Source organism: Streptopelia decaocto (genome assembly GCF_964273445.1).
Source record: "Streptopelia decaocto genome assembly, chromosome: 1".
Taxonomy (NCBI): Eukaryota; Metazoa; Chordata; class Aves; order Columbiformes; family Columbidae; genus Streptopelia; species Streptopelia decaocto.
The window spans coordinates 72,873,875-72,896,126 of record NC_138663.1 but is presented as its reverse complement, the minus strand read 5'-3'; the positions used below and the strand labels follow the sequence as shown (position 1 = coordinate 72,896,126).

At 39.6% G+C, this 22,252-nt stretch overlaps 1 protein-coding gene across 2 annotated transcripts in view; it reads left to right on the top strand.

Annotated features, from left to right (window-relative positions):
• Nucleotides 1-22,252, top strand: part of FBLN1 (fibulin 1) — an 81,659-nt gene that overhangs the window by 42,296 nt on the left and 17,111 nt on the right. The window contains exons 11-16 of one of the 2 annotated variants that reach the window (XM_082051354.1): nucleotides 305-430; nucleotides 1,158-1,277; nucleotides 2,171-2,302; nucleotides 2,850-2,973; nucleotides 16,467-16,609; nucleotides 18,619-18,750. In XM_082051354.1, coding sequence (XP_081907480.1) covers nucleotides 305-430; nucleotides 1,158-1,277; nucleotides 2,171-2,302; nucleotides 2,850-2,973; nucleotides 16,467-16,609; nucleotides 18,619-18,750 — 777 coding nt within the window. Of the gene's footprint in view, nucleotides 1-304; nucleotides 431-1,157; nucleotides 1,278-2,170; nucleotides 2,303-2,849; nucleotides 2,974-11,030; nucleotides 11,475-16,466; nucleotides 16,610-18,618; nucleotides 18,751-22,252 lie in introns of those variants that run through there. The other variant, XM_082051355.1, reaches the window with a different exon arrangement.

Sequence of the window (22,252 nt, the reverse complement as noted above, 5' to 3'; positions counted from 1 at the left end):
AACATGTTATCTGTTATCCTGTTAAAAGGTAAGATTATGAGAGTGCGTGTAATTGTTTTCCGTGATACTTTTACATGCACTTACAGCAAAACATTCCTTTGGAAGATCAAAGAACTTTCTTCTTTATAGATCTAATTAAATTATGCAATGGGCTGCTTCTAAATGAGCATTTTGAGCAAGTTCTTCCCTCTCCAGTATGAAATTTAGATCTGGAAAATAAAAATCAAACTTGTATGACTACATTCTTGTCCAGACTACTACTGCAGTGAAGCCAGCCAATACACAGACCTCTCTATCGTTTCAGACATCAATGAATGCAGACGCTATCCAGGCCGCCTTTGTGCTCACAAGTGTGAGAATACTCCTGGTTCTTATTACTGCACGTGTACCATGGGATTCAAACTTTCAACTGATGGCAGGTCATGTGAAGGTATGGCTGTCATATGCTTTGGTCATATAGTGTGAGATACAGCTGATTGTTGTTTAGCTATTTTTATTTGATTGTATCTTGTAAGACTGCACTAGAATAGCATGAGAAGTGCCCCATCCCTGGAGACATTCAAGGCCAGGCTGGATGGGGCTCTGAACAACCTGATCTGGTTGAAGTTGTCCCTGCTCATGGCAGGGATGTTGGACTAGGTGACCTTTGGATCCCTTCCAACCCAAACTATTCTATGATTCTATGAAATCAACCCAGTGTGGTCTCTTTGATTACAAGAATGATGTTATGATTAATCAAGGTCACTGTAGCCCACAGTTCCAATATTTTGTCCTTTGACTCTGGATCACGCAGTGCTGTATTGTCCGTGTTTACTGTATTTTGAAGGGTGATTCAGCCAGATCAGGTTCAAGACCTTCAAAACCAGCTTTGCTGATTTCCAGATATAAAAGTGCAAGTGTGGGCCTAAAGACTCCCTTCAAGTCACACAACTTGAAGGACAGTGGGAAATAACAGCACAGTGTAGATTAACATACACCGCCAGACCCCGTTGAGAGTAATACACCCAAAGCCCCCTATTTCCAGCTTACTCAGTGACATGCATACCATCCTTTTTTTATTAAAAAAATTGTCATCCGAACTTCTGCCTTAGTCTTGTAATAGAACTGAAAAATCTAACAAGACATTTGGGGTTCAGGTGTGTAATTTTGCATTTCAGATTTAAATGAGTGTGAGAGCAGCCCCTGTAGTCAAGAGTGTGCCAACGTGTATGGTTCCTATCAGTGTTACTGCCGCCGTGGCTTTCAACTTAGTGACATAGATGGGATTTCATGTGAAGGTAAGCATTATTGTTTTGCAGATGGAAGATGAGTGAACATTTCTTATTCTCACCATAACATACATGAACAGCTTCATGTACCTGTAATGATTTTGTTTTAACATTTTGTTCTCTTTGGTATTTTCCTGTGAAACTGTGAAATTTTATTTGTGAAGATTTCCCACTGATGTCCTAGTCTAGAAATATCTCTGCTAGTGTGATGTCACTTTTGCTGTTTACACTGCCAGAAATGTGGTGTGTATTGTTGTTGTTTTTGTTTTTTTATTTATTAGTTTGTTTTCCTGAGGAACTAACAGAATTTTTAGCAAGTGAAGATACAAACACATTTTTATGTCACTTATGTAATATTGTAATATATAATATTGCTGGGTAGTATTTTATATATATATATATATATATATATATATATATATTTTTTTTTTTTTTTTTTGGCTGGTTTCCAACGAATGTGTAAGTAGCTTTTCCTCAAATACAAGGAGGACATGGGTGTGAGTTCATGGACGTGATCCTAAATTTGGACTTTGGTCTCTAGGACTTACTAGGCTTACTTGGGCAGAACACTTCATCTCAATTTCCTTTTTGCAAGAACAAGGATAAAACTATTCATCTCCCTCCCTTTTGTAAAGTACTATGATACATGTTACTGTGAAGTGCTTGCTCTTATCCATTTCATTTGTCTCTTGGGCCCTGATTGCTTTTTGTTTTCTTCACACTTCCATGTATTCCTAACAGCTTTTGTTGACTAGAGCCACCCCTATCTGATGATCTTTTCCCTTGCCCAGCAATTAGAATAATGAAATCGTGTTTTGAAGCTCGCAGCAGGAATCTGGTACATGTGCACCTGGTTGAATGGCATGAACACATAGTAAATTAGTGGTGTTTTGTTCTTGCAGATATTGATGAATGTGCTTTACCTACTGGAGGGCATATCTGTTCCTTTCGATGTATTAATATTCCTGGGAGCTTTCAATGTACTTGTCCCTCCACTGGTTACAGGTTGGCACCCAATGCACGCAACTGCCAAGGTAAGTTCAATCACTGCAGGGAGACCTAACCTGGTTGCGAACGTCTGAAAAGTTCTAACAAGTTTTTAAGTTTAAAAAAATGGCTTTCCTATAGCATTATAGGTAAAGCAATAAACATCAGCTTGAAATCTGAAAAAAAACACTATTTTATGGTAAATATACGGAAAATTTCTCTTACAAACTATAGAATGCAGTAGAGAGTATTTTTATAACATTATTAAATAATTATAACAAATTCTGAAGATGAAGATTTCTATTGTGAAATGGTATGAGTTAGTTTAGCCATTGAAGGGAAATATCATGCTGTGAGCAATTCAGCAAATATTTACAATTTGTCCACTTAGTGGCACTGCTGCTCTTCCTTTGCCTGTTCTTTCCTATTAGTTTTCTTCTTTTTTTTGTTCTTCTGCCCTCCTCTTCCAATACTGTAGTAACGTGTAATTGCTCCCCACGTTCTGTAGTACCTGATAAAATACTTTCATCATCTGTCATCTGCAAGTAGAGGAAAGGCATGTGTTTAATCCACTCACCTTTTTCCATTTGGCAGATATTGATGAGTGTGTTGCAGAAAGCCACAACTGCTCTTTCAATGAGACCTGCTTTAACATCCAGGGAGGCTTTCGCTGTCTGTCTTTGGAGTGCCCAGAAAATTACCGCAAGTCAGGAGATACGTAAGTACTTTCTTTTTCAAGGTTGAACAGATTTTTGGTTACATGTTCTCGTTTATGCCATACCACTGCTGACCAAATACACAACAGATTCTCACAAATATGTACGTTGTTGATAGGCCTACCCCATGTTTTGCACACACAAGTCTGGGCCCTTTCTCATACTCCTGTTTCAGTCTAAGAAAAAGGTATTCCCTTAAAAAATGCCATGTGTCAGTGGTTTCCATCATAGTGATCTCTAGAGCCATAAGCTGATGTTCTCTCTCTGGCTACTTTGCAGGCAACCTGTTAGGAGGGTTACATCCAGCTTCAAAATTCTGAGTTTTACTTTCTTTCACACATAGTGTTTCCTTACTATTACACTCCAATAAAAGAGTTGGTTTTAGCTCCCTATCTTAAGTCTTATCGATGCTGTTGCAAAGTATCACAAGAATGTCTTACTTTTAGTACTATTTCACCGCTGGTAAAAAAGCTGAGAATCCTCACAAGGGTGGTGTGTTGGCTGCTGTCCATATTTATGTCTTAACCGAGCTCAGAGAAAGTCCGTGCATTATGGTGTTGAAAACATGAGACATAGGTATGGGAGGAGGAGCAGCTGTCAGCTCATTTATACCCATCAAATGGTGCTAGCAGCGTGGAGAATTGTTGCAAAATTTCAGTCGCATAGCTAGAGTTTATGGCTGATGCAGATGACTGCTTTTCCTCCCGCCTGGGGCTTTATGGCCCCCTGTACTCCAGAGATTCTTCTGAAGGCTGCTCCCTGGCCTATACCCAGGTAAGTGTGTGCTCGACCAACTAGGGAGGAAAGCTGATAAATCAGGTTGGTCATCAGCCTGCTATTGCTTTTCACAATCAGTGTTCATATGCCCACCATCTTTTAAATAAAATTGAGTCCTCTCTGCCTTCTCTGTAGAGTGAAGGTACTGCTGATCTTCATCAGAGGAGTTAGTTATTATGGATAGTTTCCATGTAAACCTTGAGCTTTGAAATGCCATGTAAGTGGCATAGCAGATATATTTGATCAAAATGCTGTAGAGAAAGTTCATGGTATAAACCCAGATATTTATAAAATATGCTTGTATTCTGAGAAGTGTCAGTAGTAATTAAATTTTAAATTGTCACATCAACAAATAAGCAGTGCCTTGTGATGCAGATGTTGTATTTATTTGTATATTGTGGGTTCGTTGTATCCTAATTAAAAAAAAAAAAGTCATTTGCAGTGGGCCACTTGGCAGAATTAGTAGATTTCTACTCTCATGGACATCACTGAGTTGCAAAGTTCAGTTTATAAAATATGCATAATACACACACATTCCACGTCATTTTCTTTCTTATCTATATTTTTATGTATGTGTTGAAATTAATGGCCATTTGAGATGTGAGGGATCTTTTTGGGAAGCAGTAGAATGTCTGAATCGTTTTTCTGTGTCTGGCTCTGTAATGGCTTACTCTGCCTAACTCAAACAGACTCATAGGGAGAGATTCTTGTGATATGCTAGGGCTATAATTAGGCTATGAGTCAGACACAAATCCTGTAGCTGCTCAGTGAAGTTCTAATTATTTTAATTCCTTGAGTTATTATCTTGCTGGATTTATTAGGTTTTCCCCTCTCAGCAGCTACAGACATAGTTACTAAATTTATTGTCAAAAATGTGTTTGCATAAACCAGAGAGAAGATGAGTTCATTATGTATATTGCAAAAAGTCCAGGTTAGTTCAATGGGGAGACAGGTACCCTCATACTTAGGCAGTATACGAGTATTATACCAACATGCTAGAATCAGGGTTTATGTTACGGGTAACCTAGTGCCCACTGGTTTAATAGAACCGGTCTTTAGCACCCTTCCTACATCCAAACTAATTTACATATTCTTGAATCATTTATTTTTGGCATCTATAGCCCAACATAGCTGATAGCTGGCATATGTTCATTAGCTTTTGCATGATAATGACATGAAATTACTTTTTCACCCAACTTTGTGCCAGGACTTTAAAATCAAAATAGTTGGCTTCTCATAACATCGCATCTATTAGAGATACCATTTTCCTCTCCTTTTTATTTAAAACACAATCCAGTTTCACCAGCTTGGCATATCATAAGAAAGACAACACAGTTTCCATTCACATCAAGTTGGCACTCCATGGGATTTTTTTTTACCCTATTCTCCAATATTTTCTTTGGAACACCTATATTTTAATAGGTCTCAGTCCTGGAAATTCAAGTTTGTTCATTCTTATTTTTCCTTGAATACCTTAGGTATAGGCAACAGCCCTCAGTGATCCAGAAGCTTCCTTAACCAATACCTTTAAGGCAGAGATTTTTTGCATGGTGACCATTGCAGTGGTGATTGTCATCAGGTGAAGTAATCACAGGATCATCCCATGCTACAGGCTGAAAGCTCAGGATGCTGTTATAGATACTCTGAGCTTCAGGAGGAAACAGGCTGTGTAACCTTCCCCAAACACCAGCATGGTGCTTGACATGGTCCAATCCTTAATGGTAACAATTTTATTGAAGGTCTTATCTCTTTTGCTTAAATTCTGCATTTTTCTTTCCTTGATCAGCCTGTAGGCTTGGTATTTTTCCAAGAAAAATTAAGATCTACTGCTACTCACAGTAGGACTGGACTTGCTGCACTGCCTTGCCAAACACTTTTTGTTTTCAAATTGCATAACAATTAAATTCTCTTTATGCGACACTGAAGTCTAACATTTGTAATATTTAAGCCAAGTAAAACAGTAGAAAAGATAAAGAAGTGGATATGGCAGCATGCCAGAAATGTGTGCTGCATTGAGCCAGATTGGGAAATATTTTTATATTTTAGACATGTCTGTGTATTATTAAGGTTGCCTTTCGCTTCTCATTATTAGGACCTGTTTTTAACTGCTTAGAATTTTGCCAAAACATAACCGATGGCTGAAATTTTACATGGTAGGTGTCTGACTCAAGCTCAAGTTTTGGCAAATTTCAGCCAAAGCAGTTTGCTCATTTCGAAGAACAGGGGTAAGGAGGGCCACATCATTTTGTGTGTTTGACATTTTGGTGATTTTTTTTTTTCCTTTAAAGAGTTTGCTGTCCTGTTTTGGAGCAGAAATCTGAAATTTGTTAGGAGATCACTTTTGCATTTTTCTCATCCTGAGCAAAAACCTCTGAAATTACAAACTTTGTAAAATTGCAGTTAGCATTTTTTAATGAACCTTAAGATATGAGGCCTTCAATGGGTAATCTTAATTCACCCCTGTAAGCCAGAACAGAGTCAGGTCTACCTAGTGTGTTTCTGAGAGTTGTTTATTTAACTTTTATTTAACTTTTGAATGATAAGGATTTCTTAGCCACAGTGGCAGCCTTTGTGTTTGACTGTCTTCCTCAGTGCAATTTAATTCCTATCAGTAGAGAGGTCCTTCTTTTTTAGCATCAAACAATTCTCTTCTGATTTAGCCTAGCCGAGCTTTTTGAGAGAACTGAGCTTGCTCAGCTTTGAGAAGAGAAGGCTTAGTGGAGACCTCATCACCATGTTCCAGTATTTAAAGGGTGGCTACAAAGAAGACAGAGATTCCCTTTTTACAAGGAGTCACGTGGAAAAGAGGAGGGATAAGAAGTGCAAGTTACTCCTGGGGACAGTCTGATTGGACACAAGAGGGAAATTTTCAACATGAGAACAATCAGCCATTGGAATAATCTCCCCAGGGAAGTGGTGTATTCCCCACCGTTGGACACTTTTAATATTCAGCTGGACAGGGTGCCCGGCCATCTTATCTAGACTGTGCATTTTGCCAAGAAAAGTTAGACCATATGATCCCTGTGGTCCTTTCGAACCTGATATTCTATGATTTTACGATTAAAATGTGCAGATACCAACTCCATAGACTCAGCCTGTTCCCACATATGGCCTCAGGAAAGAAGCCCAATCTTCCCTACAATGTCAGCTCCTGTGTGTCCTGGGCCAGGTGCTGCTGGCCCTGATGACCCCACAGCCTATTTCTTCTGTGCTTTCAAAGACCACCCAGACTGTTTCTAGCATGGGTGAGAGTGGAGCCAACTCGGTATGAAGGAAAGGTACACTTAGGGATAAGGAGGCTGAATGCAGGGAGGGAAGGTATGACCAGGTGAGGAGAATTAATCTGGAAGACGCTTGAGGTGTAGAAGGTAAAATTGTGTAAACCAATTTAGAGACAAGGGGGAAACCAACTGCAGGAGTCAGGAGCTTATGTTTAAGGGTGATAGATGCCAGATTGGGATGAAGACCATCAGAGCAAGGAATAATTTGGGATGGCTGCACAAAGATACTGAGGGAAGGGGTGTATGCTTTGGGAATAGGGCTGCGAGGTGGAAACTGAGAGAACCAAGGGTCAGCCAGGAGAGGATGGAGCAAGAAGGGGAGGATTGGCACTGGCTGAGCAGACAGTCCAAATGTTTGAGTGAGCAAGAAGGGCAGTAGGCAAGGAAAGGGGCTATGAAGGAGCCAGGTCGGAAAAGACAGATGAAAGAGACAAGGACAGGACATAAAGGCTCAATGCTGAGGGCAAAATGGAATTGGGTCTGTCTCTTCTATGGTTTGGAAACTCCTTGAGACTTTCCAGCTCCAGTCAGGAGGAACATGCAGAGTGTTCGTCCATCCTGTCTACTGTGCTGCTGTATAGAGTATTCCCACCTGAGCCTGAAATGGGACTCCAGATTCTCCCCTGGTTAAGAAATATCTGTGAGAACTAACGTCAGTTGCTTTCATTTCCTTCAAGTTCTGGTCTGTTTAAGACAAAAACCACCTTCACAGCTGCTCTATTAATGGAAATGTAGAGGTTCACAATGTGGTGCTACAGCCTGGCTGATGGCTCATCTGTGCCTCAAGGTGTGGTGCAACCTCCTGAAAAGAAATACACATTCATGATAGCGTAAGCAAGTGCCTTTGTAGTAGATTGTGTTCTAGGAGGTTTGGAAGATTGTTGCAACTCTGGAAATCTACAGGGTAGAATTTCATAGATTTGTGGTGGTTATAGTTTAGCAAAAAACTTGGTTAGTCATTCAGCATGGTGAGATGGTTTCCCTGTATGAAGTAAATTGCAAAGCCATAAATCCTGCTAAAAAGTTCTTTTCCCTTCAGTGCATGAAGAATTATTGTGTACCACTCAGCACCTTTGGGCACAAGAGAATAAATTGCTTATGTACCACAAGAGAAACAGGCTCAGAAATTAACAGGGGGGAAGACAGAAAATATTTTCTCCTCATTTCTGTGAGGAAGTGCATTCATTCTCTAAAATGCAATTTCTCTGGTTTTGATAGTTTTATTTTCCTTTATGAGTAACCAACATTTGGCTACTCAATGAAATTCAAAATGAGTAATTCTTTGAAACCTGCATTTTGGCCACATACTTAAGCCTAAGACAACAGAGTATTAAGTGAGCTAAAATGATCAGCAGTGAATTCAGGAGTAAGCATTTAGCAGCATTACATGCTTATTTTTTGGGCCTGTGAGCCTAATTGCAGAGGTTTGCAAAGATGTATTTAAAAGCACCTCACTGCAAAGTGATGCATGTTTCGCTTGGGCTCTGTGCTGGGTTTTTCTGGTGGCATCGTGCTGCTTCCTCAGCCCTCACCTTCTCTGGTTGGGTCCCCTGTGCTCTCTCCCACAGCGACGCGGCGTGGTGGCAGGATGCGGTGGCTGTATGACCAGCTCATCCCTTCTGAGATCCCACAGAGCTGGAGCAGCACCTGAGGTCTTGGGCTGCTCACTCACTAGCAGTGGGCTGTTAGATTTCCCCCACCGTTTGATTTTTCTTTTGCACACTGAAGGGAAACATTTAAATAAGGTCTAGAGAGTACACTGGGATTTAAAGACTCATTGCTTCCTGCCTTTGTGGTGTGTGACCCCAGGGTGAACTCTGGTTCTTGAAGGCAATAATATTCGCTATCTCTTCTTTGCGGTTATTTGATGGAACAATTAGTGCACATGAACTAAACCTATAGTGAAGTGTGTAGTGTGCACCACCAAAGAATAAGATAAAAGATGATGAATTTTGAATAATTCTAACTCCTAGCCACAGGCACATCTGTCTCCACAAATAACATTCTGAATCAGCAGAATGTCCTTTTTCAAATCTTAGGAAGCTGTGAGCTTTGGTTTTTTTGTTCTCTTAACATTCTGGCTGTTATTATAAAATGCATTTTATTTTTATAAAAGAATAAATAATGGCACCTTTATGAGCATGTAAGTGCTTCCAAAAATATTTACATGAAGAAAACACTTCCAACTAAGAAATTAACTGCCTCAACTTGCTTCATGATTTCAGCAAAACCAAGTAGCCTCATGTTTTCAACAAAACCAAGTAATTATTCTTAGTGGAGTTATTGATGACATTTCAGAAAAGAATGCAGAACTCACTATGCCTGAAAATATTCCAAGAGTATCCACACCTAATTAGCCGGCCATCCTGTGAAGACTTGTGTGTGCTCTTTACACACATGAATAAAATTAAGAATGCAGTTAAGTCTTCAAAGAATTGCTTTGTACTTTCATTTGCAAGTGGTATTAAAAGAAAATATAGAACACATTAACTGAAGTACTGACGGTGCTTTTAACTCCTCTTTGTGAAAATGCTTATTTTGCATATAATGAGAAGTTCCTGAATTCAGGTCACTGTGCACTGGCAATGAGGTAGTGCTTGCTTATGAGCCACAGCTCTGTTGATACCAGATACTGCTGATAGGAGCCCAGTTTTATATGTCAAAATAATATAAATGAAATGGGCCTCAGATTTCCTTGAGGTAGTAAGATGCAAACCTTGCTTTTATGTTGGCGCTTTTCATAGTAAAGAAATGAATAAATAGTTTAGGTTGCAAAACCTCAGCCTGTGCACTGACTATTGCTTTTCAGTGGAGAGACTCTTGTATGTGATTGTATCAATTAATTCATACTTGTGCATGAGGCAAGTTTGGAGCTAAATATGCAACCTGATCACCCCCAAACTTTGCAAAGTCAATATCCAGCTGAGATCGTCATGTCTACCTCTGCTTCCATGCAAGTGGAAGATCTTCAGATACCAACTTGAATGTAGTGATTTGGGCATATCTTTAATCTGAAATTCATATAAACTTGCCTTGTATGCAATTCTTTAAACACTTCTCAAACCTACCACATATCATGACATGTCAGATCTTCATTAATGTGGTGGTAGACTACAGCATTCTTTAATAACAGTGACTTTAATGCCCATACCTGTCTGTGACATATTTTACAGGAAAAACTTCACTTTTCTCAGTAACAGACAGGGAGAATCATAGAATCATAGAATCATTTCCGTCGGAAGAGACCATCAGGATTATCAAGTGCAACCATAACCTAACTCTAGCACTAAACCATGTACCTAAGAACCTCTCTAAACACCTTTTAAACACCTCCAGGGATGGTGACTCCACCACTTCCCTGGGCAGCCTGTTCCAATGCCTGACAACCCTTTCTGGGAAGAATTTTTTCCTAATATCCAATCTAAACCTCCACTGGTACAACTTGAAGCCATTTCCTCTTGTCCTATCACTTGCTACTTGAGAGAAGAGACCAACACCCTCCATGCTACAACCTCCTTTCAGGGAGTCATAGACAGCGATAAGGTCTCCCCTCAGCCTCCTTTTCTCCAGGCTGAACAGCCCCAGTTCCCTCAGCTGGTCCTTATCAGACTTGTTCTCAGTCTTAAAATCCAGCCAGATATCACAAGTAGGACACAGTCAACTCACTGACCACTTAGGATCTCTTATTTTATTTAAAATATGTCCAGTCAACAAAAGAAGAAAAGTGGGGGGGAGGGATGGCCAAAGCACCATCTATGCCTGCAAAGAAAGGGCAACACTTCTGAAAACGGCAACACTTCTCCAAAAGCACCAGCTATAGACAAGTTCATCCTTACGTAATAAGCGTCCATTTGCAATATGACTGAGGTGCCAGGCAGAAGAATGGATATAGTATACAAGTCAGCATATCTTTTCCCAACCCCACTGCCCTTGCTCTCCTGTCACGCTTGCTAAATGTACGCTAATCTTCCTCTTGTCTTGTGTTCTCACTTTTCTTGCAGTCGCTGTGAGCGCTTGCCTTGTAATGAAAATAAGGAGTGCCAGAGCCTGCCTCTGAGAATAACCTACTATCACCTCTCTTTTCCTACCAACATTCAAGTACCCACCGACATTTTCCGCATGGGCCCTTCCAATGCTGTCCCTGGGGATAAAATTCTGCTGTCCATCATCAGCGGGAACGAGGAGGGTTTTTTCACCACAAAAAAACTGAACAACCACAGTGGCATTGTGGTCATGCAGCGGCAAATCACAGAGCCCAGAGACCTTCTTCTGACAATTCAAATGCAACTTTCCCGCCATGGAACTGTCAACACGTTTATTGCCAAGCTTTTAATCTTTGTCTCTGCACAGCTTTGATCCCTGACTTACAGGCATCATTGGCTACTTCTTCTCTTCTAAGAGTAGCTTTTTTCCCCCCAATTTTAATAAAGTTTTAGTTAATCTGTTGCATGCTGCACTTGTATTTTATTTGTCATCATCATTACACTTCTTCACTTTTCCCTGTCATTGAAGGTCTCAATTTGGGGAGATTCTTATGTGTACTCTGCATCATTATAAAAAGTAGAAATTTTTGTCCAAGAGCTTATTATCTGAATATACCGAGCACTGAAAACTGTTAACTTATTTCACACAGTAGTGGAGTTGGTCTCATTGGAGGATAACACAGCTGCATATGTTTAGACCTAAATTTTCAAAACAAAATAGGTACATAATTTGATCTATCTCAACTGAGACATCTTTAGAGAGTTTTATCATTTAGGGGGCAAATACTGTGCATAACTTAGGCCCTTATGACCTCAGAGGTGCCCTGGCACACAAGTCACTTTGAAAGTGTGGAGCCAGGTTCTCAAGCTGCTCTAGTTATCATTGCTCTGTTGCAGCCAGTGAGCTTCTGCTGATTTTCACCAGTCGCAGCTCACAGTTCTAACATTTAAGGATGGTACACAAGAGAATCTGTTCTAAAGAACATTTATTTTAGAGATTTTTCATCTTCTTTTCTGTGGAATTTCCACTGAGTTGAAAAATTAATGATGGGAAAACAGCAATGAACTTCCTAACAGCACTGAGCTAGTAGCAGAGAGCTCCTGTTTATTTCACAGGCTATATCCTGAGATGTGCCTACAGGAACTTGCAAATATCTTGAAAAAGATATTTAATTAGTCTCACGACACTTTTGTCTCTCTAACCTCAATATCAAAAGTGATAAATTTTTAACTGTAAAGACTTTACCCGCCACCACCAAAAAAACCCCAATCAAACCCTGGCAGCCCTGAAAGGTCAGCCAGAATTCCAATATCCAAATCTTTCTTCCTTCTACAACTGTCTTCTTTTACTTCTATGCAATCAAGAACAATGTAGACAATACAACTGGAATTTCTTTGGAATTCTTATGTTTTCTGAGCTGGAAGAGGATTTATTTTACTCTTCAGTCCTTGTACTGATAAATATTAAAATCTCAGTCCCAGGGTTGTGATCTCAAAATGAATGTTCTTTTACAACATCCTGGGCTCAGATACCTCTGCTGTCCAGTACATAGGCAGAATAGTCAGTCCACAGATAAATGAGGAATAATTCATGTGAATACATATATAAGAAATGCCTCACTGTATAAATACAGACAGCACAGGCAAGGTACAAGGTTAGAATCTGGTAACCTTATAAACCAAGATCACAAGCCTTAATCACTTGAACACCAGGAATTACTCTATTAGCTGTATCAGCTGCGGGCTCTCAGGCTCATCATCAGCCAAGGATGGGATTGGGGCATGATCGCAGCACTGCCAGAGCATTACATGGTCCCTAAGGCAGAGTTTACCCCAGCTGGCTGACAGGAGTTCAAGTCTCAGGAGGAATGCCAATGTTTAATAAGCCTGTTGACATGTACTTATAAAAGCTGCCAGAAGTTGCCAGTGGGGATAGAGCCCCAGCTTTAAATATTGAAAGCACAAGCCCGTGCTACTTGAGCTAATGGGGTTTCTTACCTCCATAGATGCTTGTATTTAAACGCCCTCTGGCTACCAGTTCATTATGAGGCCGTAATTAAGTAGGATAAAGATTCAAAAATAAAATTCATTTTTGCAAGCATTAATATATACTTTTTTGGCAGGAAAAGAAGGGAATGTGAGAATTTGGCCCTCAGTATTGTAAAATGCTACTACATCAATTTCATTCAGCAAGTAATTCAAGAACATGGAGCTCAGATGCTTTAATGCTGCAGTGTAGCTGGAACATTCGAGAACATGTATTCAATTATTTAGCACCATTTATGCACATGTTTTTTTCCAAATGAAAATGAAATGACAGCTCCTGGTCCACGGAACTTACTAATTGAATCCAACAGAGTACATGAAAAGGACCCAAGAAGAATGAATAAAATATATTCAGGAAAGATTATTTCCAGAATAATCAGAGCAACTGAGCTGTTTTGTAACTTTTTTCTCTTTTAAATTAAAAAGGCCTGGAGGAGGTACCAGCTGCAAAGCTTCAATTTTTGTTAGGGTAAAATTGAAGGAAAGATTTGAATAAAGCAAGTTCACTGCACTTAGAAAGAAACTTTTGTCAGTCACAGTCCCCACTATAGGAGCACGTGAGCAAAAAGGAAAATGTCAGCTAATCAGAAGATCAAATTCAAAGATGACGTGTAAGCATAAAATAAGAAGTATTTTGAGGTCAGAGCACATCACTAGTGGCAAATATCAGGATTTGAAATAGATGCTAGTTGTCAAAGAAATTGTTCCAGAAGATGTGTGAATATGTGCTGTTGAAGCAATGGGAGAACAATTAGAAAGGATATCAAAAGAAAGGGGATCAGAGAATTAATACTTAGGCGGGGGAAAAAGAAAGCACAAACTCAAGTTCAGGAGTGTGGATAGAGGATGAAAAAATTTAAAAAGGTTATGGGATTTTGAAGAAGAGAGAGAAACGGTGCAAAGAAATAGAACTGACACAAATGTTTATCTGTCACATGTATAGGTACAGGCTGGATGGACCTAGAAACTAGTTTTAGCTAGGAACTAACACACTCACTTGTGATCACTGTGATCCTCCATTTCTGTGTGCAGGATACCTAATTCATGTCAGAATGCTTTGCTCCAGTGAATCAGAAGTGGGAATTATGAATATAACTCTTACTTAGGACTTAATCTTAAACAAATTCATGGCTTTATTGGATGAGAATTTCAGAAATGTTTGCATATGTCAATGTTGTTCCAGCTGAAGTTGAGAGTAAATCTCCCTTTCCTTCCCAAGAAAGAGCAGACTAGTACTGAATGGTTCAGCCGTTACCACCACAATGTTTTTGTGTAAAAATTCTATTGTCTAAATACAGCTGTGAAAATTTAGGATGCTGTATGTATTGTATCAGTACTTCATTAGTAATAATGTCCCAAAATGAGTTATGCAAGCTACCGTTTATTGGTGTTGCTAAAGCCTGTGGATGATACCATAGTTATTATTTATGTGTTATATAACACAAGGAGAAAAGGTTTTCAGAATTTGTAAACACTTTATTGGAAGTAAAACCAGTCTGACTCAGCTGTTGTGACCCCAGCTCTGCAGGATCTTAAGGAAAGATGCAGTATTTGTTTGTATGGCTGTATATTATAGATGTAAACGTCTACTAAACTCCGCTATACACAGTAAGGAAGAAAAAAGGGAGAGAAGGAAACAAACAAAAATTACATACATTTTGCCTCATTTCTATTTGTTACATATTATGAAATAGACTATTTTACACTGGAACTAGACTATGTAATTTAGCTGATCCTTATTTCACAGATGCGATGGTCAGCTAGATAGGAGTCCTTTCTTAATTTGGCAGCTGAGATTTAAAATAAGGGGATGGAATCTATTATCATAGGTCAGACTATTATGTCCATATATCCAGAATTAATTTCTTCTAAAATGACCAGCATGAGGCATTTCAGCAGAAAGCCCATTCTATTCCCTGTGAGATGTCTAGGAAAAGGTGAAATTTTGTACCCAGATAATGGTAGGAAGCAAAAGGTCTCTCCTGGCCTGTATCTCCTGGCCAGTCTCAAAACATCAACTACAGAGTGAGAATAACAAGCCAGACTCAGCTGGTGTAAATTAACCCAGCTTCATTGCCTTCCCGTGGACTACGCAAGTTCACATCTGTTGAAGCATGATTTCCTTAATGTTGATTCATGTTTTCTCTTTTATCTTTATTTTAGCTTCATGCAATATCAGCATGTTTGGCTTTGTTGTCTTTGATGAGCAAATGTGGGTAGCATATAATAAGAAGTTACTGATGTATTTATTATTAATAGAGCAATAAAGTCCCTTTGAACATCTGAAAAAAGATGGCTTGTAGGTGTGGACTTGGGTAACACATTTTGAAAAGAGCAAGAACCATTTGTTTCTAGAGGTATTTGACAGACTAAAGCTTCCATTTTTGTTCCCTTTTTAGTCAGTGAATTTTTCTTCCTTTTAATCGTTTTAATTCCACTCTCTCTCTTTCCCTTCCCCCCCGCGCCCCAACATTGCAGTCTTTTCTTTTTTTTTTTTCCACTTAGAAATATGAAGAAATGGGCAGGTCAAAGTTGAGATCATTTGTGGGGCTTAGTCACAATGTAAGTCCCAGCATAGCCCTTTCATCTCTCATGAATACAGACTGGGTATTGTGTGAAGTTCTTGAACTGTAAGTGACTTTAAATTCACTCTAGTGGACAAGGGTGAGAAGAAGTCATTTAACTTTTAATAGACTTTCAAGGACGAATGAGCAGCTGGTTGAGATGGAATATGAAATGACCCTTACCATTTCCCTAAACCCAGAATTCAGTCTTTGAGGTTTCAAATAATGTGGTTAACTTTTTTTCCTCCCCCAGTTTCCATTCCTCCATTCCTCTCTCCTCTTCCTCCTTAGATGGGAAGGGGGTGTGTGGAAAAAAAAAAAAGACTTTAGAGAGGCTCTTCTGGCTCTTGCTGCACTGAAAATCATAAAATAAAGTTGGCCCTTCAGATATTTCTTGACAGATTTCCAGAATAGAAACAATTGCTTTTGCTTTATATGATTGATATTGCGTGGAGTAAAAAAAGACTTGTGCAAATAAGCGTAGCTCCACTGAAACTGGTGGGACCACACCTGGGCATTGCAGCTGAGGATCCGGGCCTAGTTGTTCCGTCCTGTTTGTGCTTGGAAAGAGACTTTACATGGCATCTTATGCACTGCAGTTCTCCCTGGTTTTACGTGCCTGGCTTGAAGAACTAGGCTGGGGGGTTGGGGAGGGGCGGGCAGTTGACTGACAAATTAACAAGCCAAATTTTTCAGTGGTCCAGCAGTTCTGATGATCTGCATTTGTCTAAGTTTTTGAGGTGAAGAACAAACACTTCTATCGATTATAGTTTCTAGCTCCCCAGACTGCAAAACACAAAGTAATTGATTTTCAGGAAATATATGCATCTCTCATTTCTCTTAGTGTCAGACTTGAAAAGACAGATACTATCCGCTGCATTAAGTCTTGTCGACCAAATGATGTCAACTGTGTGTTGGATCCAGTCCACACAATTTCCCACACTGTCATTTCACTGCCCACGTTCAGAGAATTTACAAGACCTGAAGGTAAGTGGCTTGTTCCTTGTTCCATTTAATAGACTACAACATACAAAACCTCCACCGGAAATCCTTGCCGAAAGCCAGACTAGCTACCGGTGCAGTAAAATGTTTGCACAGTTCCAAATTATAGTGTACTATTCATTTAATTAAAACCTTCGATATCCAGGAGTTTTAATTTTATGGGGCAAAGAAAGTCATTCTGGTCTCTAACTCATACAGCTTCCCTGTGTAAGGAAATATTGAGTCTGAATTCCCATTTACCACATTTAGTCACATAATAGCCATGTGCCTCATGACTTTTTTCTTCCCTTTTTGCAGATTTTACCATAGGAAGTAGGTGCTCATTATATTTCTCTCATCTGTTTGTGGTCTTTTGCTTGCTATTGACAGGTGGCTTGGTCCAAGAATATAGCCTTTATCTACATGAAAACATTAATCATAAAATACATTATATTGAGCATACTATCCAGTATTGTGATTTACTGATTTTTGACCTATGAAAAAAATAAATGTTGTTTTTTAAAATATAGGATAAAGGAAGGGAAATTCCAAGGACTGGACAGGAAGTTTTTAAGCTAAGATTTTCAAAAAGCATCAGACTAAGTAGATGTCCAGGCATCCAAAATGAGTTTTTCAGCCCCAGATGCTGCATTCTCATGGGCACTGGTATATATTTTTTTTTAGTTTCTTCAGCCTCTGCAGTACCTGCGAGTTTTCAAGTACTGCAGCTCTGTAAGGGTAGCACTCCCTTTGCTTAGTTCCTGTATAAACTTACAGATAAAGAGCTAATTCTTGCTCCTTGGCATTTGCATTCATTTTCTGAGAGCTTCCCTGGGGACTGTGTTCACATCCCTAGGGGGGATGACAGCCATCAGCCGTGCTCCTCTGTAGGATGGGCCACTGTGTGGCACAGACACAGAGAGAGAAGAAGGGGAGAGAGGAAAGGAAGATCACTTTGGAGGGGTTTTTAAAGAACTTCATTCCCTGTTTCTGATGCACCCAGACTCTCTCAGCCTTACTGCCTCAGGAAGTTGTCCTAAATGAAAGCCAAAGCTGATTCTTTACTTCTGTGCCAGGCAGAGGGAGTAGGGCAAGAGACGTCCCAATCCTTGTTCATATAGGAAAAATTTAACCACCACCACCAATAACTTAGCTGAGAAGAGCTGCTGTAGGTCACGTCAGGCCCGTTTCAGGCCTTGGCTGGCCCCACTTCACAGTGAACAGGGGAATGCCCCATAGCCACTTCTGCTCCCATACACACCCCTTCAGCTTCACCAGGTGTACTGGCAGCAGAGCTAAGAGTTTAGCCCAGAATCCTTCCCAAACCATTCCCTCATTAGTCCATCCTCATGATTTAATAACACGAGATGAGACTTAGCAGTCTGAGAGTACTACCAAAGCCCAAGTACTACCTAAGCTGTAATCCAGTGCATGGACTTGGGTGAATCCTTACAGCCCCATGGTTTAGTTTCATGATCTGTAGAGTGAGGATAATAATGAGAATAATAGTTACCTTCCTCACAAGAGGCTTGAAAAAGAATTTCAATTTTATTTATTTATTTATTTTTTAAAAACCTAAAGAACCTCTCCAGTGCACAAAAGGACTCCGTAATTTGTAATGGCAATACTTTGTGTAACTGCCTAAGGGAATCGGAATTCAGGGGATCATCCATTTGGTCCCCCTTCACTGCCCAGCCCGTGGATCCTCAGTGTTGTCCTCTTTGTGATATTTGCTGGAAGTCCTACTGGTTTCTAAGAGTGGTCTTTCTGGACTCTCAAAGTAATAGTGTTTTGCCTTCAGGGCTTCTTGGATGGTGCAGGAGGAGAAAATAAATCTATTCAAATCCTCCCTTCCCCCAGGTGTTCTTTCTTTCTGTTTTAAAGGACAAACTGGGAGTGGGGAGGTGTCCTCCACCAGCTTTGAGGTCAAGCCATTTTGGGTCAAATTCTGTTGGGTTCTTCAGTATTGTTTTCAAATGCTTCTCAGTACATTCTATGATACTCTTTGTTTGCAGAGATTATTTTTCTTCGTGCCATCACACCTACATATCCAGCCAACCAGGCAGATATAATATTTGATATAACAGAAGGAAATTTAAGAGATTCCTTTGATATCATCAAGCGTTACATGGATGGTATGACAGTGGGTGAGTAGAGTGTTTTCTGCTTACTTTCTTCTCTCAATAGTCTTGTAGAACAAGGTTGAAGAAATTAAGTAATTAATTTCTACCTTGATTTTCAAGCCTGTATTGATTTAATATTCTCCAGTTCCATATGTGTAATTTGAACTAATATTGCAGATATTTTTTTATTCAAAATACCAGAAGCCTAAACTTTAATTTGAGAAGTATTTTAACTTTTTTTTTCAGAACTGGCTCTAATTAGAAATGCAAATGGCTTAGCTTTAAGATGATGAGGTTTTCCCACTATAACAAAGCCAAATATAAAATATGTAGTACGTCTGCAAAGAGACTGTAAGCTTAATTAACTGTTCTTTCTTGTTTAAACAGCATTGCACCAATTTCTGGATAATAATCAAAATTTTAAAACAGGACTGGATTTACTGAAACTGCTACCTGTTTTAATATTTAATGACAGGCTGGTTCAGTTTTAAATAGATACCTCTGTTGAGTATAGAACATAGATATTTGATTTACAGTCTCAATTTGGCAGGGAAGAGACACAGCATGAGGTATACCTGTGTATATGGGTCATGCGCTAGACCTGCATCTCATCATATGTCAGGGAGGAGCTGCAGCACAACCTGGGGTGGTATTATCTGGTAGGTTTCTTTCAGAGCAGGGCCCTTTTGGAGGATATAATACATACTATATGCAGTATGTAATGTGTGTATTTATCTAGGATATATGCACACACGCATACAGATATATAGGTCTAGTGTATACTGTAGCTTGGCTCTTGCTGTGGGACTCAACATCCCAGGCATAGCTGGCAAATGAGGTGAAAGTGGCAGAGCAGGAGCAGGTCCCAGCCGATGGGCTGCTTTGCCCAATGTGAGTTGGTAGTGCAGAGGCACATATGCTGCCATTCTCATGCTTAGAGAATTAACATGACAGGTATTCAAAAGTGGTATTTGATTGCTCTTTAGTAATGTTTATTTGTGAAAATTAAGGAACAGTGTTCCCAACGAGCATTTGTGCTTCAGTATGTGAATGTGCAGGTTCTGCTCAGGTTTATGTATGTGCTTCTGGGCTTTCTAGCAGGACGTGTCTGGATGAAAAGAAAAACCGCTGCTGTGCTTCTTCCATACTGTTTTGTGAAAAAGGTCGTATTTAGGATGATCTGAAGGTGGCACTGTTGCATTTCAGAAGCATGAAAGTGCAGCGTCAGCTGTGCAAAGGTTGCATGAACTGTAGATAAAAATCATAAGTCATTAGGTTTATATTTCTTTCTTTATCAAACAGAAGTATACATGTAAATGCTGAGAAAGAGGGAGAGTCTGTTACAGCAGGATGATAAGATTACAGATTTCAGGTATTGGGCTGATTCTTTAAAAGAGTATAAATGTTATCAGATCCCACAGCAGTTACAGTAGTTTGCTTTACGTGCTATGTTCTTCTTTCTGTCTAAAGTAAGAAAGAAGGATGTGTTTAGAAATTTGACTGGCCAAGGTATTCGACTGAGGGAAGCATTTCCGTTTTGAATAATAGGACTGCAGGTCAATGGTATTTTACTTAGTAAACTGGATATCTGCCCCACAACGTTAGGAGACAAAGGATATTCTTATACATCAGGCTGAGAGGATATGATATACGCCTAAGTACATTCTCGGCTCTGCAAAAGAATTGGGCAACTGTTTCTTCACCTCAGTTCCCCCATGTGCAACATGGAGATGATAAAACATGTCTACTACTGTTCTTAATTAATTCTTGTATGAAAGAGTCTTAATTAATTCCTCTATGTAAAAATACTTTGAGATTAATGGATGGAAGCTGCAAAGTAAACTGCCTGCAGCAGAATTGGAAAAGGAAAAACGAAGCAAAACCTCAGCTGATGCTACCTGGAGGCGCAGTGGTTCAGGACATCGTGTTGTATGTGTGAAATTAGGATTGCAAATAATTCTGCCAGCAGCGGTTCTACTGCTCTCATCATAATATCATTTTTCTTTTTATTAATAATCAGAATGTTAGGTGTTCCCATAAAAGTACTGGGAAGTTTTCAAGACACATAAATAAGATGGGATCCTAGTCCACAGGAGTTCACAAAGTGAGTCCTTCCTGTAAAGAAAGGGGAAGGGTTTGTATAAGCGTGGAAAAAGACAAAAGGCATAGATGACATCAGAATTATTGGTTATCCCATTAAATTATAGGAAAATAGGAACTGTGGAGATATAACAAAGGCACTCGAGCAGAGCAAATGTCCAACTAGCCCAGAAACAAATGGACAATATATGGGCCAGTATCAGACAGGTATGCAGGAATCTTTCTCCAAATATAATGTTCCAACTTGCTGCAATCATCGGTGTATATGCTTCTGGAAAGGCACACCTGGACCATCATGCTTGATGACGGCTGATGGACTTATGCCTCTTGAATCTGTGTAGCCTATTTTTTAACCTTTTTTTGCTGCCTGTATTGTAGAGAAAAGAATATGTTCACTCTGATAATAAATCATAGATGCATGAGTAAAAGGAATAATAAGCATGTTTCATTCTGCTGTGATATTTCAGAAGAGATGACCAGAGTATCAAAGCTATTTTATCTGCTAATGGAAATTAGATCACCACCTATCTTTTATCTACGAAGCAAATTAACAAAACAAGGACTAGCTCAGAGAGAGATGAAATGAATAAAAGCATATGGAAAAAACCAGGAAAATAGTTACCGCTGTTACTGATAGAGCTGAGCATAATAAACCTTGACCTGGTGTCAGAGCAGAGGAAACCAATGGAGGAATTCAAAGAAAGAGGGAGCACTGGGAAAAGAAGGGAAGAAAGGACAGATCAGTGAAGATGCTGTTGCAGGAAGTCTGTCATTAGTAAAACAGTTTTTCGCTAGATTGTCACAAACAAGGAGAAAGATGATACCTTAAGAAGGAGCTGCATCTAAACTGTGTTGGTGTGAGTGGAAAGGAACAAGATGGTCTCAAAAGCACTGACACTAAATAAAAGTGAAAAGCTACAGGTTTCTTTTGGTAAAGGTTTAGAGAGTGGGAGCAGCTGTTAGAGATGGAATTACAGAAGAAAAGTGAGGACTTCAATACTGATGGAGAACTGTGGTCTGAGGAGACTCAGGTCATCAGTTTTAGCTGTTACCCCATCAGGTTGACACTGGGACATCAAGAAGATGTTAGTGAAGCTGAGAAGTAGGTAGGATTGGTCAGGCTGGTTTGTGATTTGTTGAGTGTGTAGGAGCAGGCTGTCAGGAAGGAAAAAGATAAAGCTACAAACAGAGGAAAGAGCTGCCCCAGAGAATGTTAGAAAACGAAAAAACATGGTCTCCCATAGGGGTTGTAGGAAGAGCAGCCACAAAGGTATGAGAAGAAAGAGCTAAGAACAGTATTGCAAAATCAAGAAAAGAAAATATATCAAATGGGAATCAATGATCAGCAGTATCAGACAGGGAGGAGCCAAAAGTAGTAAGAGCAGACTCCAAAACTACCTATGCTGACCTACAGAAGGTATCTTCC